Raw genomic sequence first — 18,650 nt, forward strand, 5'->3', positions numbered from 1 at the left:
ACTGCACTGCTTAATTATCCCTTTATTTCATATGAACAGATTCTTTCACATGTTTAAGAATTCCATCTTTATCCCTGATGATGGTCATGGTATTTGAGTGGCTTGGACCAGGCATACAGCTGAAATTATTCAGCATTACTCCCTTTTCATATTGACATACTGTAATGAAAGGAACAAAGGTAACTAAAAATACTTAAAGTGGCGTTGTCCTTACAGTGTCGCACTAGTACGTATTCTTCTGCATATCTGTAGTTATTTTTTTATTTTTTACATCATTTATAATTTATTGGTGTATTCGTATTGCATGCGGAGGAGTAATCACATGAAGTGGATGTTCTGTAATTTGACTGTGGATTATTCTTGAGTGTTTCTAGTACTTTCTAAAATGGAAGGTGGTGTTTAGCAAATGTAACTGTGGGAGCGTTTGCAATACCACCGGCTCAGCTGCGCCCCTGCATGCGTGGGCTTGTTTGTTTCAGTTATTGTCACCCCAACCGCAAACGCACACACGCACATTTTTGAATCAATTTTAACTAAAGAGGAGTGACCTCATTACATTATGTGCTTGCATGTTTGCACGGCCACCTGCCTTCCCAAAATTGTAAACCTAAGGGAAACACTGTATTGTAGTTGCTTTCAATCAATTATGAAAATGTTGTATCATGAAAGCCATATTTATGATTCTTTTTTTTACTTTTTAAAAAGTAACTAATTCTATTTACCTATGCACTACTAGTCTGAACAGTACAAACTGAATGTGTAATATATACTTGACTGTGAACTGTGAACCCAATCTGTTTTGTTTTTTTGTTCTAATAGTGATTTCCTCGTGCCCGACTACCTGAGCCAGGTGCAGGAGGAGGAGGAGGCTCTGGGAGTCCAGTATGGTCTGGAAGAATCCCAACATCACTCTGTCTATGCAGGTGGAACCTCTACTGTCATTGCCACCTCGTCCTCCTCCTCAGTCCAGCTACCTGTCATATCCCAGGTCTCCTCTTCTACCCAGAATTGTGAGAGCTCAACTGGCCTCCTTTCACCTGATTCCCTCGATCCCCTTGAAAACCACTCCTTCAAGATGGATACCGGCCATACTGTAGCCCTGGCAGAGGAGACAAAGACGAACAACGGCGAAGAAGGGAGTTCACCAGAGGTGTTTGAACAAGAGCACCATCAGCGGCATAACGCCGAGCCCGTTGAGTTGGCTTCTATCACCATCGAATGATTCAGTTTATTTGATGACACCAAAAAGAAATGTATTTGTACATCGCTGACTGCATCAAGACAAGTTGTCCCCAAACTTGAGTTGGCCTGGTGAGGTTTTCCACTTTTAACAAGGTAAAGCATTACTTTTTATTGTTTTCCTGAACAAGTTGAAAAATAATTTAAATTTTTCCCATTTGATGTGAGTACTTTTTTGCTGGAGGTATGTGAAATTCAAGCCTTGTCCTTATGGAAAGTGCCTGAGAGTAACTGGTAACTTGTGATTGAAGAGCACCTGAGTTAGCCACCAATAACAAATCAAGTCCCTGCAAACTGGGTTTCAAAACACAAAATGTCCTTTACGGTGATAATGCCAATTTATTGGTTACAGTGTTATTATTTCAGGGCTGTCACTGTTGGCATACATATCAATGTCATTGCTGTCTATGTTGCAAGTTTCTAATGTACTTTGCTGTCTGAATGCAGTATATGTTGGCTAATGTAGAACAATGTGTGTATATGTATTTATCCAATAGAACTTTTACAGTACATTTTGTTTATGTTCACCGTTTTTAAGCAAAATACTACTGTCAAATATCCAAATTATTATTATCACTGACAAGTATTTAACTCTCAATCATACAGTTGTGGTCAGAAGTTGTGGATTGCTTCAGTTGTTATATAAAAATTGTTTAGAAAAACAGAAACTTTTTGGCATGAACAAGAAAACAGATTCTGAACCAGCAAGCCCTCTCTTAGGTCAACGATCGGTGACTTTTGACCTAATCCCGAATAAATACCTCTCTAGGATTTAAAGTGAAGGGAAGTGAATTATATTTATATAGCGCTTTTCTCTAGTGACTCAAAGCACTTTACACAGTGAAACCCATTGTCTAAGTTGCATTTAAACCAGTGTGAGTGGGCACTGGGAGCCGGTGGGTAAAGTGTCTTGCCCAAGGACACAACGGCAGTGACTAGGATGGCGGAAGCGGGGATCGAACCTGCAACCCTAAAGTTGCTGGCACAGCCGCTGTACCAACCGAGCCACGCCGCCCTAAGACACATTTAGGGTAAAGGAACAAAATGCAAAACATAAAACTTGGCTTTCGGCAGGCAATTCTGTAATAAATGAAATTCTCAAATACAAAATGAAATAGTGGTTTATATTCAGGCCGCATGGTGGCCTGGTGGTGATTATTTAGGCTGAAGACTCAAATTTGTCAATAGGTATGAATCTGAGTGAGAATGGTTGTTTGTCTATATGTGCCCTGTGATTGATTGGTGACCAGTCTGGAGTGTAGCCCGGCTCTCGCCCAAAGTCAGCAGGGATAGGCACCACCTTACTCGTAACCCGAGTGCAAATAAGCGGTGTAGAAAATGTACAGAAGTTTAGCCACATAAAGTAAATGTTAGGGAACATAGTAGAAATGCATTAAATTCTATTTGCATTCAGACAAATAGAAGAATGCGAGCTCCACTTTGATTCAGTGCATTAAATATTCCAAAAGGCTAAAAAGTAAAACATTCACCGTTGTCAGTCTGAATTATTATTTAATTTTTACACTCTTAGAAATAAAAGTGCTAAGTAGAACCATATAAGGTTCTTCGGCTCGTCCTCATAGGAGAACCCTTTTTGGCTCCAGGTAGAACCTTTTTATAAAGGTTCCACCTGGAACCCTTTTGGAGGGTTCTACCTAGAACCCAACATGAAGGGTTATACCTAGAACTGTGTGTGTAAGGTTCCACCCAGAACCCCCCATGAGAGGTTCTACAAAGAACCCACGCAGGGAGTTCCACTAAGAACCCTTTGATGTTTCAAGGGTTTCATCTAGAACCCACACAGGGAGTTCCACTAAGAACCCTTTTGTATTTCAAGAGTTTCATCTAGAACCCACGCAGGGAGTTCTACTAAGAACCTTTTCGTATTTCAAGGGTTTCATCTAGAACCCACACAGGGAGTTCCACTAAGAACCTTTTCGTTTGTCAAGGGTTTCATCTAGAACCCATACAGGGAGTTCCACTAAGAACCCTTTCATGTTTTAAGGGTTTCATCTAGAACCCACACAGGGAGTTCCACTAAGAACCATTTCGTTTGTCAAGGGTTTCATCTAGAACCCATGCAGGGAGTTCCAATAAGAACCCTTTCATGTTTCAAGGGTTTCATCTAGAACCCACACAGGGAGTTCCACTAAGAACTATTTCATGTTTCAAGGGTTTCATCTAGACCTGACACAGGGGGTTCTAAAAACATCCCTTTTCAAAGGTTTTCACCGATAACCGTCTTGTCTTCTGAGGGTTCTATAAAGAACCATATTGTATTCTACAGATCAGTTTAGTTCATAGTATGTTGTGGTCATTTATCATGTTGACATTGAACAAACATTCAAAACATTTTAATGAGAAAAACATTTATTTAAAGATAGTCCAACAAAACAGGAAAGGCTGTGTAGGTCCCAGGGGAGAACAGGTCAAAAGTCAGTATAGGTCCAGTGGAATCAGCAACATGACAGGCCAGACACATCATGCTGTCCTCAGTAGGTGAATTTGTGTAAATAAATCTCCAGCAATGGTGACATGGCAGAAAGAGACACAAAATAGTTTTAGTTCAATCAATCCAAGGTGCACTTACTGCCCTTATTGTAAGCTATCTACAAACAATAAAATAATGCATGGTCCAATGAAAAGAATCAGTGTACATACTGTATGTACTAATTGTGACAGTGGAACAGAATCATGAGAAAGTGAGGGAATCCCACAAAGTTTTCACATTGATTTAAATAATGTTGAAATACTTTTCAGTGTTATGTAACAAGTACTCAAAATGTTACGTATTGTAACAATGATGGAAATCTAGAGACGTCACTATGCCAAAATCAAACAAAATGTATTGGTCCAAAATATGTATTAAATAAGGGATATTTTTTTATCAATATGTACAAACAAAGGGCAGCAGCAGGAATTTGACCATTAACAAGAACATAAAGTATGAAATCCCATGCTGCAACACATCTACTCACTACTCCCCACTTCCGACAGTTGTATAGTCTCTTCACTGAAATGGGTACAACACTGTGGTCCTTGATCCCCAACACAAATCTTTCAATGAAAATAAGAGTTTTTCTCAGTTCCTTTGGGTACTGGACAGCAAAAACAATATAGAGTGACATTAATGCACTCATAGCATATGATTTGTCCATGCTGCTGTCCTCAGTCAAAACCTGTATACCATCCAGGTATAGGACTATCCTTTGTGCCTGCAAAGGGTTCCCCTCGTGTGTGTTATGGAGCATGATTGCTGGAGTAGGCACGCTTGGCTCCTATGCAATAAAAACAGATACATGTCAGTAAATAAAACCTGCTGTGAAAACAGCAAAATGACTCAATGTTGCCATAATATGGATAATGCCAATTCCTAAATCTTGACCTTAAATGCAGTATTTACCTCCAGTAGAGTGTATAGAAAGGATGAGTCCTCTCTGAAAATGGAAGGCAGCAGTAGAATTGCTGCATCCCTAATGAGTCCTGAGGAAATACAATTATTCTGTAATATTTTTAGTTTTCAGAAATACAGATTGTGGCTCCTATAGATACACATATAGGCCTAGATGCCTCGTCTTACTGAATCATCCAGGCAGGCATTGATTTGGCAGCAGTCCTTTAGGTCACACATAGATGCTCTTTGAACCATCTTCGTTGCCATTCGATCCAACTCTGTGACCATTAGCAATCAGCTTCTACAAGGAATTGCTCCTTCATCTCCCACAGAAGCTGTAAGGAGGGATAAAAAGTGTCATCTCAAAATACTTGATGATCATAAATGAAATAATACACATACAATTAAATATGGTCAATTCAATGCTTGAAGATACCAACTATTTTAGGAAGCCTCAGTGCGGGAAACTTTTCGATGATTTCCTCTGCCTTGGCAGTTGCCATGAAAGTCTTTCGGTATGCATAGGTTCGTCTCATTCTCTCCTTTAAAGAGTTCAGATCTGGGTGTACCTTAAGCATCTCTGTAGACATTTCATTGATATGAGCTTCAATGCTCCTTTCATCCTCTCTACATTCTTCACTCTCCTGAGCCTATATGCATTCAAGAAAAATGACAAGCAATATAGTAAGAGGTAACCATTAAGATGAGGTGTACATGTTTTTTAAAAAGTTATATAATATGGAAGAATCATCCTCTCTGTAACCTTCGTCTTGTGTTATCTTTCTGCTACCACTATGTTGGAGACCAAGCTCAAGCTCAGTCTCCCTGCTCCTCCTACCCGCACATTAGTGTGTGCTCAACATGGACGTATTAGATCCATGGTGCTCACCAGCCCATCCATCCCTCCAAAGACGAGCTAGATGGCGACCGCATTGCCGCTACCGACAATGTTAAAGCTCCTTCTAACATTGACAATTTATACTATAATGTTTCATTAAAATAACAACTACGATAACCTTTTTAGGATGATTTAAGATTAATTGTACAGATATATTGTAACCTATTTTGTTATGGCAGCTCTCAGCAGAGCTTTGTCAGGTATTGTATTGTTTGACCACAATACAATTTGTTTGTTTGTTTTCTACAAGAAAACAAACAAATAAGCAAACAAACAAAACATAACAAGAAACAAATGCTTAGTCCACCTTTTACCATAAAAGTCCTCAACTAGGGTCAAGCATGCTGAAATAAGATATTATATTTAGCTCACCTTGATTCTCGGAGGTTTCTTCTGTTCTCTCTCCTGTTCTTCTTTGTTCTGTTCTGTTCACAGTAATCACTATTGGTATGTCACACCTGGTTTGTAGGCAGGGAAGACCAGACCATGTGGTGCAATCCATGGGGCAACCAGCTCTTAACTCACACATGACAGCCACCATCATGCCAGCTCCCTGGCCCAACACACCAAACCTTGCCCTTTCCCCTGGGAGATCAGGGTTCAATTCCCAGCATCAACAAACCCTGATGTAGTAGCCTAAAAGTCAGCATTACGGTGTGTTTTTTGCATCAGTTAAGGCTTGGCCTCTGACATCAAAGACCGTCTATCAATGAACTTGTGTGCAGCGTCACAACTGGACTAAGCCAGTCAGCAGGGTACAGCAGCCATGGGATGAGGCCGATCATGGAAAAGTATGAGGAGGAGACAAATACATGAGTAAAATTGTCTGTAAAATAAGTGTTTAATATTTTTTAAATTGTCTGTCACTAATCCACACATCACCTCAGTATGCATTAACATGGTCACTCTGCATCAACCAGGCCTTGAACTCACAACTTCAAACTGTATCCCTAGATCACCTGACTTGTAACAAACTTTCAAAAGCCTTTGTCCAGTGAGTCGTATAGCTCACTTAGATGCCCCAGAAAGAGGGGTTATATCCTTGCCGCAGGGACCACCTTGCTAGTTCTTTGCTGTGTGTCATTTCCTCCTGAAGAAGGGAGTAGTGTAACTAAACTAAATAAACACAATAATAACTGCTGTGCAGTGATGGGTCGGGTCCGGGCGATTTTTGGCAAATTAAGGCAATTCTGAGCAACAAACAGGAGAACAGGAAGGCAAGACAGTTGAAATTATAAAGTTCCTTTTGCACCAGTTGAGGCTAAAATCCACAACAATAGAACCAAAGACTGTGGTCTATCATGCTGAGCTAATTGGCAAGTGACAATTCAACAGTGGCTTCACAAATTGATTAAGCCATTCACTGTTGTGCATGCAGATTTGAAACCACTGTAAATATATCAGTTATCAAGACAAAAATCTGAAAATACACATATTGCATCCAGACAGAATGGAGATATTGGTAATTTGATTTTTTAATTGATTCGATTTGCTCCATAAGTTAATAACTGATGTTTAATCTATCAAAACTCTAAAATGTATATGTTTGCTTCACAAAGACCATCTGGCATTTTCATGAGCTGTCATCACCACCTTTGTCAGGGCTTGAACCCAGGTTCTTTGGCACCAAGAACCAGCTCCTAAATCACTGAGCTATTTCTCAAACGGAATCACCAGCCAGACAGCAGTTGTCAAAAATGGTCCTCCCAGTCACAGCTAATCTTTGCCTGAGTCAACAAGATTTGCTGATGAAGATCTTGCTTTCTTATAATTAATGGTTGTGGAAATAAATTGGTAACAGAACACTGCCATTATTTGTATGTCTGATCAGAAGGTGTAAGGTAATAGACTAGTATGGTGGACCTGATGACTGAAGGCAGCCAGCTGGTTAGCTCAGTCACCATTGCCAGTGACTTTAGACTGGGTGGCAGGTGTTCAAATCCCAAGATGGGCAATTATGTTACAGTTTGATCAACAGGATCTGGGGTAGAAGAGTTTGCTTTAAAATAAACAAAAAAATTGTATATGAAAAGTATTTGTATCAGTAGTCACAAGGAAATGTATTTTGCACCATTATTGGCAAATGTTATCAGGAAGTATGTCCCTGGTGACACAGGATCTTACCCATGCTTTCAACAATCCCTGAAGAACTCTTTCTTCCAAAAACGGTTCTCTGGATCAAAATAGTTCTTACTGGAACCCTTAGTGTTAGTGAGAACCCTTTTTAAACCAATTATTCAGAAAAGGGGTTTTAAAGGGTTCTCTGGATCAAAATGGTTCTTACTGGAACCATTAGCGTTACCAAGAACCCTTGAAAAACCCTTTCTTCGGGAAAGGGTTTTTCAGAAGCAAATGGTTCCAGTTAGAACCTCAGCCCTTGTAGAAGAACCCTTTTGGAACCCTTATTTCTAAGAGTGTAGTATGAAGTTCCTTTGTATAAAATGCTGCTTAAAATGCAGCATTAATAGTTCCAGCTTCTGAACAATGGCGGCACACTGCTTTTCCTGTTAATAATTTACCCATATTCCTATTTCTCGGTTTACGTATTTCATGGGAAAGCCAAGTATTGAAGTCTCTTATCATGGAGACTTAAACGACCAAAGTGGTTCTTGAGTATTGCTAAACAAAGGCTGAGCTACACTTGGTTTATTCACAAAGTAGGCTAATGACACAAAGCACTCAGGTGTGCAAGGATTAGTCGACATTGTTGACAAATGTTAACAATAGAATTTGTCGCCGACAATTATATTTGTCGACAATAGTCGTGATGTCATAACTTGTGTTCCGTGACAAAGAAAATTAGTGCGGTCACATCTCTAATTTGCAAAGACAAACTCAAACATTTTCTTAACCAGACGAGTGGAAGCCATTGGAGCTGCAATTTTTTTTTTTTTTGAAAAGGAAATCTTTACAGAAGAGCATGTTCCCCCTAATTGTCCTAGACTGGCTATATCTGTTGACTTAAATGTCAGGTGCTCCAATTTCCTCCTACGTCCCAAAAACATGCATGTTAGGTTAATTATAGACTCCAAATTGTCCATTGGCGCGAATGATAGTGCTCAGTATCAATTGGATGGAAATGAAAAATCTAAACTTGAAATAATGGAATTTGCTGTTTTTGTTTTGTGAAATCAACACTAACTTGAAAAATTTTAGTTTTTTTTCTTGTAGAGATATATAATGGAGTCTGTGTTAACATCTGACCACAACTGTACAGAGCGTAGAAGGTGCCGCTGCCGTCTAAGTTGGATATGCAAGGTCTTCACACAATCTCAGTGCTCTGAAACAATCTGTAGCATTTCATGCAGGTTTGAATTAGGTCTGCTCTTTTCATTTTTCTGTGAACAGATAAGTGTGTTGTACAGTTGTATCCACTTAAGGTCCCGTTAATGTCAAAAACCCGCCAACCATCTCATCTTCTTATGTGCTGTACGTGGCTGACCTCTCGAGTCGACATGGACTTTCCGACCCAAGAGGGTTATTAATATTAAAAAACAGATCAGTTTATATTGGGGTATTGTTAACTTCATCATTATCGCTTGCATGTTTTTGCAAAAAAGAGATTTGTTATGTACAACAATAGGAAGAAAGATGGGGGCAACAGTAAAGGAACTGTAGTGAGCTTCTCAATTTTGGAATTGGTTGTTACTTCTTTTGCAGGAGATGTCTCAGCTGTTCTTGTATCCTCCTTTCTGCAACTAACAAAATTGACCTTTTACATTTTGCGCAGATGTAGGAAATTTACCAACAAACTGCCGTGGATTCAAAAATCCTTTATCGCCCATACTCCTTGTAGTTCTGGCAAAAGTCACATGTAAATATGCAAGCAATGGCTATTTTACTTAAGCCGACAACCGCTTATGTTGACACGAGTCAGCCAATCCGAGGGATGTTGACTGCTCGACTTTAACGGGTTTCACTGTTTGAATGCTGCATCACAGTTTGAGGAAACCCTATTTGAAGACATGCAAGATGTTAAAGCGTAACATGATTGATCAGAACTGTAGATGTTTGGTATTATGGGTCCTATTCTTACATGTGCTTAAGTGAAAAAAAGCTGCGCAGTTGCATGGATTCTCCCCCTGATGTGATGCCATCATCAAACTATCTGTTTCATCGAAAATACACATAATGTAGTGTCTATCAATTGATTCGATTGATTTTTTTGACAATATCAAACTGTCAGCTGTCAGGCCCCCTCACAAGCACACCCACTCAAACCGCTGTCTAAACAAAACTCTTAACATCAGGGTAGTTTAATAACGAGTAGCACAGTTTAATCTAAAAAGTTACATCCTGCCGAAAAAAGTATTTATGTTTTGCGTGTGCATACGCATAGGTCTGGACTATTATGGCAACAATAATAATCACGATTATTTTTGATTGATATTGAAATCACAATTAATAACAAAATCATTCTTTCATTTGAAAACATCAGTATTTATTGCACAACCAAAACTCAACTCTAAATAAAATGTAAAAGAGCAACAGATATAAATTAGTAATGAATAAACAAGAAAAGTAAAAATTACAATGATAGTAACAGTAATAAATTAAAATTACAGTAGGTATATAAAAACAATAACATTCAGAGAGGGACAAGCGGAAAAAATGAATGAATGGATGGATTGACCTGGATTTTAGGTCAAAGCATAATACTGGTAATTGTGTAAATGTGCCATAAGTGCTTTAAGTACATTATGCTTGTGTATGGTACTTTTCTGAAACCTTTATTTTGTTAGCACAATCAGACCGGATGTGGTGCACCGCGCTATTATTGTGATGGATGGTCTGCGCGGTTGTTCTCAGCTTGACGAGTACGACTTGAGGCTTTAATAAAACATTTTAAAAAAGAGCGCACCTCTCAAGTTGCGACTGCTCTCCTGTTTATACATTGATCTTAATTGGGGCGGTATAGCTCGGTTGGTAGAGCGGTCTTGCCAGCAACTTGAGGGTTGCAGGTTCGATCCCCGCTTCCGCCATCCTAGTCACTGCTGTTGTGTCCTTGGGAAAGACACTTTACCCACCTGCTCCCAGTGCCACCCACTCTGGTTTAAATGTAACTTAGATATTGGGTTTTACTATGTAAAGCGCTTTGAGTCACTAGAGAAAAGCGCTATATAAATATAATTCACTTCACTTCACATCTTCACAACAACACGAGTATATGAGATGTGGGTGTATGGATTTTTTTTTTTTGCTGTTTCAAGTGATTATATCAACATTGTTTAGTTTAGGACATGTTTCGGGGATGAATGAGCGGTACGGACACATTATTTTGCCAAACAAATGTTCCTTCTCCTCACAATGACAGCATTTCACTCACATTTATGTCAATTTCCGTGATACTCTGTTTATTAGCCTTTTATTAGCGTATTATTGCTTTATTGGCCAATTCTGTGACTCTGTCCGCGGTTACGCCAACACGGAAATCATATAGCCTTACTTTTTTGTTGAGTTTAGTGATTATTGATTAGACATACTAGCACATTGTCAAATAAAAAGTAGCAATCATTGTGAGTTCCTAAACTTCCAGTAGACGTGGTCGTCTTTGTAATCATACGCTGTTGTGCGGCCCATTAATCTTTTTTTTTTTTCAATGTTAGATTTTTATGATCGTGAGAAGCAATAATTGAAATAGAAATCAAAACTTGATTAATTGGCCTGCCCTAAATACACGCATTGCATCACTATGACGACACATGTTAAGCACGGTCTGGAGTGACACGGCCTTCTCAAATGTGAAGTGTTTTATTTTTCATGGATTTCAATGACATACACATATTAGATCGCCATGTTTCATGATTTTCACATAGCCAAAAAAGGCACTATGGCAAAGTCCGCCTCATTGGTAATGAGCCCGCCTTCATCCACGACATATAAGCACTTGGGTCTCACTTACGCAGAGTGGGCGTGTCCGTAGCCTGGATAGGAGAATTCAAGTAAGAGAAACCTGTGTAACTTCAAGCGCGTAAGAATAAACAAAAAACACACTTAAGCGAACGTTAGAATAGGGCTCTATGTGAGTAGATTATTTAATAGACTTAATTATACATTATACAAATCATCATTTGGTATAACAGTAAAACTGTTTTAAGTGATTTTGGGTCAAACCTGTGCAACTAAAAATCTAATCAATGACTTGAATGCTGATTGGCTAACTAATCAGTTGAAGTAGGAGGAAGTAAAAAGCCTTGTTTTAAGGGTTGATTGGACAGATGAATATTTTGTGTTAATGTCCTGATTTAATCAAATTCACTGAGCGCTGTCTTAAGAGTTTGTGTCACACAATGCCATCGTGTCAGCAAAGTCTTGTGTGCCATTTGTCCCACTGAAAATCAAGCCTTTCTTTTCCCCACAGGACCAAATGTTTTATATTTCATTGTGAGATTTGCCATGGCAATCAATACTTGCACATTTAAAAAAAGAAAAAGAAAAAAAAGATGGCGATAATCAGTATAAGTGGTCCATGGAAAGTAGCAAAGGGGTTTTCTATTTTGCCCCTAAAAACACTGTATGATGTTGTGCATCCAAGAGGCTAGCCTTAGTAAACGGACCTATTAACTCTAGTTGCACACTCAAAACTATTTTTTATTTCTCCATTTGTTATGCTTTACAATTGTTGTGTAGGTGTCTGTTTTCTAACAACCTTTTACATATTTATATATATATATATATATATATATATATACATATATATGTATATATATATATATGTTATGAAAATGCTGCTGTTTGCTGGAAAGTGCCCAAACTATTTTTGTGAACTATTTTGTGTGCAATAAATGGACAGGTGTTGTTCCCAATGTGAGAAGTCAGTTTTTTTGGAGAAATATATCCTGTGTACTCTACATAACAAAAGTCAGTGCACCGCTCGTATTTCTGGCAATATTTTAATATATATTTTTCATTGAACAACACTGAAGAAATGACACAATGATGTATCTCTTACAGACCCCACACTGGAAGATAGAACATCAGGCATCGAACAGTTTTACTCTTTGAGTGCAGTGTGTTACGATAATATCAACACCCAGCCAAATTCGAGTCAGCCAGGCCCGAAATCACGCGTGAACAAAGGTGAACTAACAAAATCGAAGAAGCAGAAACCTAGCAACCGCCATAGCAACACCCAGAAAAACAGGCAATATCAGAAGGGGAGAGGATGTTAGTGGTTTTGGGACTATTTTTGAAAGAAAAATCCCAAACCAAAAAAATTATGGAGACGGCATCAACTTAATCTTTATAATCTACTGAGCAAGCTGTTTTCGCTTCTTGAGTCGCTTCTTTCCGTGACACATCTCAATTCACGAAATAATGACTTGTGAGTTGTCTGGGTTTTTTTTTTCCCCTCCACAGACATGAAAAGTTTTGGTTGTTTTGGAAAGTCTGGAAAACCTTTTTATCAGGCATACCTGCTTTGTTGACATAAACAGTTGCAACATTACCTAAAGCACAGGAGTCACACTCAAGGCCACATCATTTTATTTTGCCCACAAAGGCCTAGAAATAATATGCATCAATAAAGTAATATATCTTTTCTTATTATATGTATTCGTTCATTCCGTTTTGATATAAAAAAAGACATGCACTGCATGCAAATGCATATAGTTTTATTCAATATTATCTAATAATGCAATAAATATTATATTATACATTACATTTTGTTCTCAAAATAAAAATAAGTACTCAAATATAAGCTAGACGTATGTATGGATCTGTAATAATAATGTTTACCTTAATAATGTAATGTCCGTTACATTTTTTATGAATTTAGTTTAGATAATAACGGGTGGTTATAATCTGTAATAATAATGAACGAGTTTACTGTTCCCTAATAATTTAAAAAATATTACATTTTCAGACATTACAAACTTTTTATTAAAATACAAATAAATATCTGATTTAATAATGATTTCAAAGCAAGTTATCCATTAAATTGTACAATTGAAAAATGGTAATAGATTTTACAGTAAAAAAAAACCCACTGTCAGCTCAGTCGCCAGAATTTAGTACGTATAAAATATATAATAATCAAATGCATAGGCATAACTACAACTATATAATGAGGTGAATCCTTATACATTCATATTAATTCATTACTCACTGTTGCAATCGGCCTTCTGAGGGCAGCCAGAACTGCAATGTGGCCCTCAGTGAAAATGAGTTTAACACTCCTGATGTAGGGACAGTGCAGCTTAGTCCGCTCTGAGTGCCTGACTGCTTGTTTCCCTGCCAAGTGCTTGAGCTGATACCGAGTCTGCAACCGGATGCGATGTCACATGCAACGAAGGTGTAAAAATATGCGACTGGTTGATTTTTCGTGAATCTGTAACCGTTTGTGGTGACAAAATTCAGTATGTACCTATAAAAGTACCGAATTGGGTCCCCATCCCGAGCTTGTCGTTCACTGGGAGCGTGTTATTGGAATCTTCTTCCACTCCTTCGTGAGTCTCATGACGACTGGGAGAGAAGATGGCTAATTGCAGTGTACTACCTTTTGTTGCCAGAAGGTTAGACCTTAATGGCTGTTTGCTGACTAATTTTGAGGGGACGGTGAATGTACATTGTTTTAAAAGCTGTACACAAACGACATAACTTAAATTATATCAAAGTGTCATTTCTGTAGTGTTGTCCAATAAAAAGAGATAATGAAATATTTTCAGAAATGTGATGGAAATACTCACTTTTGTAAAGTACTGTCGGACCAAAAGTAGGTATACTCTTAATTTTTTGTTTTTGATCACATTTGGACCTATTTATTAGAGTTACAACTTCATTACACCAACAGTTGGGTGCAACATTTTTAAAATGCATGGAGAGGTAGATAGGGCCAGTCATATTTTAAATGCAGCTGCTGTAATCTTGTAGAGTTAAAAAAAAAAAAAAAAATATATATATATATATATATATATATATATATATATATATACTGTATATATATATATATATATATATATATATATACTGATATATATAGCTCAAGAGGTTGCCTACAGCCGAAGCTGCTAATGGTTAATTGGAGAACCCTGCAGTTATTTGCTTTTGTAGACCCTGTAAATGCAAAAAAAAATGTAAAACCTGTTGGTGTATACCTACTTAAGGCGCCCACTGTATACACTACAGTACATATAATTTATACAAATAATTTGTCATGTATTTTTATTAATATGAACTGAAGAGGAACATAACCCATTTGATCTGTGAAACAAGAAGCCCGTGTGTTCATCTTTAAAGTTGCATGTTTGTGTCGTGCAAAGTGTAGAGCATGTCATTGATGTGTTGATCACACGGTGTAGCTTTAGATCTGTCGCTGGAGCATGACTTCTTTTCTTTTTCTGTACACTAGCCCTTTTATGTGCAATGGTTTTCAACAATATTCTTGTCATACATGATATGCCTTTTAAATGTACACTTGGTGTTGTCAAGAGAATTTTTTACCAACCTCTGCTTTATTTACAAGTATGGGAAACATATATATATATATATATATATATATATATATATATATATATATATATATATATATATATATATATAAATAAATAAATGATATAAATAAATAAATGATATAAACACACATATGGTCACTGTTTGATGGCATCATTCTTGTTAAATGTGAATGGAACAGTTTTTCATTGAAGAGTAGTTTTCACTCTGTGACTGTCTGCAGTATGTGTGTATAGTTCATATGAATACACAGTATATAAATACTGGTTTGCATATTCTTTATAATGTAGGCTACTTGATTACAACCTGCTTTCGGAAAGATTTATTTTTTGTCTTTGGTACTGTATTTAGCTTGGAGAAACAATATATGAGTTTGTAAAGGACTGCACATTTGTGTGTGTGTGAGTGAGTTTTACATTTTTGCTCTTAAAAACTGACAATACCACTCTGTATTTTAGGATTTGTGGTTGTACTAATTCTGAATTTGATAAGTGTTTTATGGCTTTGCAGTCCTGCTGTTATTTTGTAAATGCATAAAATGCAAATAAAAATACAACTAATGCCATGTGTGACGTTTTCTGTCACTGATGTTGCTCATTTGTCCTTTGCATCACAGCAGGGTGCCCAAAAGCAATGAACAGTGGTCCTTATTTTAACTGGCCCGCTTATGACGACCAAGTCATCAAGTCCTCGTCCTCCATCTTATTTTTATTGGTAAAACGTTCCCGCTTATAGAGTAAGTGCACTTTTTTGGTCATTTTGCCTATCATTCACAATCCTACACAAGACTACATGTTTTATTTTTGTATGCATTCTAATTCGTAAAGTACAGCAAGTACAAAGTGGCTAACAACGCAGTCCTATTGCGCCCATATAGACCTCTGAAAAACATCCGAAAACCGCCAACACTCCATTACTGTACATCTTATGACCTGTATTGACCACGTGTGACTATGACCATGTCAACAACCTGGTCCTGAACGTCGACAAGACCAAGGAGATCATCGTCGACTTCAGGAGGGACCAGTCCAGCCACGCTCCACTCTTCATCAACGGCACAGCAGTGGAGATCGTAAACAGCACCAAGTTCCTGGGGGTGCAGATAACTGACAATATGACCTGGTCCCCACACTTGTAAAAAGAGCTCAGCAGCGCATGCACTTATTGCATCGGATGAATAGAGCACAGTTCCCTCCCCCCATTCTCACCACATTCTACAGAGGCACTATAGAGAGCCTGTTGACCAACAGCATCTCTGTCTGGACTGGAGCCTGCAATGCCTCAGACTGGAAGTCTCTGCAGAGAGTGGTGAGGACAGCAGAAAAGATCATCAGGACTCCTCTTCCTCCTATCCAGGGAACCGCAAAAAGCCGCTGCCTGACCAGGGCCCAGAAAATCTGCAGAGAATCCTCCCATCCCCACCAAGGACTGTTTTCACTGCTGGGCTCTAGAAAGAGGTTCCGCAGCCTCCGTAGCAGAACCTCCAGGTTCTGTAACAGCTTCTTCCCTCAGGCCGTAAGACTCTTGAACGCATTATAATAATCCCCTCAATTCCCCCCAAAAACGGATTGACTCGCTGGAATATAAAGACAATATAACATACATCCATAAACGTGGATGCATATGCAAAAGTGCAATATATTTATCTGTACAGTAATCTATTTACAAACCCCGTTTCCATATGAGTTGGGAAATTGTGTTAGATGTAAATATAAACGGAATACAATGATTTGCAAATAATTTTCAACCCATATTCAGTTGAATATGCTACAAAGACAACATATTTGATGTTCAAACTGATAAACTTTAGAATTTGATGCCAGCGACACGTGACAAAGAAGTTGCGAAAAGGTGGCAATAAATACTGATAAAGTTGAGGAATGCTCATCAAACACTTATTTGGAACATCCCACAGGTGTGCAGGCTAATTGGGAACAGGTGGGTGCCATGAGTGGGTATAAAAACAGCTTCCCAAAAAATGCTCAGTTTTTCACAAGAAAGGAAGGGGCGAGGTACACCACTTTGTCCACTACTGCGTGAGCAAATAGTCAAAACAGTTTAAGAACAATGTTTCTCAAAGTGCAATTGCAAGAAATTTAGGGATTTCAACATCTACGGTCCATAATATCATCAAAAGGTTCAGAGAATCTGGAGAAATCACTCCACGTAAGCGGCATGGCCGGAAACCAACATTGAGTGACCGTGACCTTTGATCCCTCAGACGGCACTGTATCAAAAACCGACATCAATCTCTAAAGGATATCACCACATGGGCTCAAGAACACTTCAGAAAACCACTGTCACTAAATACAGTTTGTCGCTACAACTGTAAGTGCAAGTTCAAGCTCTACTATGCAAAGCGAAAGCCATTTATCAACATCTGTGAAGGCACCATTAATGCTGAAAGGTACATACAGGTTTTGGAACAACATATGCTGCCATCCAAGCGCCGTCTTTTTCATGGACGCCCCTGCTTATTTCAGCAAGACAATGCGAAGCCACATTCAGCACGTGTTACAACAGCGTGGCTTCGTAAAAAAAGAGTGTGGGTACTTTCCTGGCCTGCCTGCAGTCCAGACCTGTCTCTCATCGAAAATGTGTGGCGCATTATGAAGCGTAAAATACGACAGCGGAGACCCCGGACTGTTGAACGACTGAAGCTCTACATAAAACAAGAATGGGAAAGAATTCCACTTTCAAAGCTTCAACAATTAGTTTCCTCAGTTCCCAATCGTTTATTGAGTGTTGTTAAAAGAAAAGGTGATGTAACACAGTGGTGAACATGCCCTTTCCCAACTACTTTGGCACGATAAAAATAAAGTTTATGAGTTCGAACATCAAATATCTTGTCTTTGTAATGCATTCAATTGAATATGGGTTGAAAAGGATTTGCAAATCATTGTATTCCGTTTATATTTACATCTAACACAATTTCCCAACTCATACGGAAACGGGGTTTGTATTTATATCTGCACCTTATTGCTCTTTAATCCTGCACTACAACGAGCTAATACAACACAATTTTGTTGTTATCTGTACTGTAAAGTTCAAATTTGAATGACAATAAAAAGGAAGTCTAAGAAGTCTAAGTCTATTAGTGATATTTTTTATTATAAGCACTAAAGTTAAAGAACTACTTTTCGTGGTGCCCTGATCACAGAGAGCTAACTAGCTTATGCAGCTACTGTATTGACATACTGAGCTGCTGCATTGCTACTGAATTGGTGAAAAATAATTCTAGATTATAAATTATGTCTCATCTGTATAATCGAAGGATGTAGCCGTAAACGGTTGGTCAACTTTGACATCCACCTTAAACCTGGAGATGGCAAGAAAGGCCCCTCAAGGCAATTCATTTTTCATCTAAGTACGGTAAGGCAGTTGCCTTACCGTACCAACTTACTTAGTTAAGTAAGTTGGCATCCCAGTGGGAGCAGACCTTGTACAGTAAGTGATTGCTTTATTATGTTTGTATATCTTGTTTGTCACTTAGCAATATTGCTGCATGATGCTTCGTGTGTCACTAAAGCTGGATCTATTTCGGAAACAGCTTCTACAACTTGAAGCCCATCCTCAGTATATTCAGGCTTAAAAATTCAAGGTTGTGGACAGTATTGATAATAACTGCATTACAAACTGCATTATTTTTTTTCAGTAACGAGTAATCAA

The 18,650-nt window shown here is 38.3% G+C and overlaps 1 protein-coding gene across 7 annotated transcripts in view; it reads left to right on the forward strand.

Annotated features, from left to right (window-relative positions):
* Nucleotides 1–12,789, forward strand: part of zbtb44 (zinc finger and BTB domain containing 44) — a 54,843-nt gene extending 42,054 nt beyond the window's left edge. For 5 of the 7 annotated variants that reach the window (XM_061925494.2, XM_061925496.2, XM_061925493.2 and 2 more), the window contains one exon: nt 820–2,960. In XM_061925494.2, coding sequence (XP_061781478.1) covers nt 820–1,222 — 403 coding nt within the window. In that variant the 3' untranslated portion in view covers nt 1,223–2,960. Of the gene's footprint in view, nt 1–819; nt 2,961–6,000 lie in introns of those variants that run through there. The other 2 variants (XR_009810559.1, XM_061925498.1) reach the window with 2 other exon arrangements.
* Nucleotides 12,790–18,650: the final 5,861 nt, after the last annotated feature.

This window comes from Nerophis lumbriciformis, linkage group LG30, assembly GCF_033978685.3.
Source record: "Nerophis lumbriciformis linkage group LG30, RoL_Nlum_v2.1, whole genome shotgun sequence".
Lineage (NCBI taxonomy): Eukaryota > Metazoa > Chordata > Actinopteri > Syngnathiformes > Syngnathidae > Nerophis > Nerophis lumbriciformis.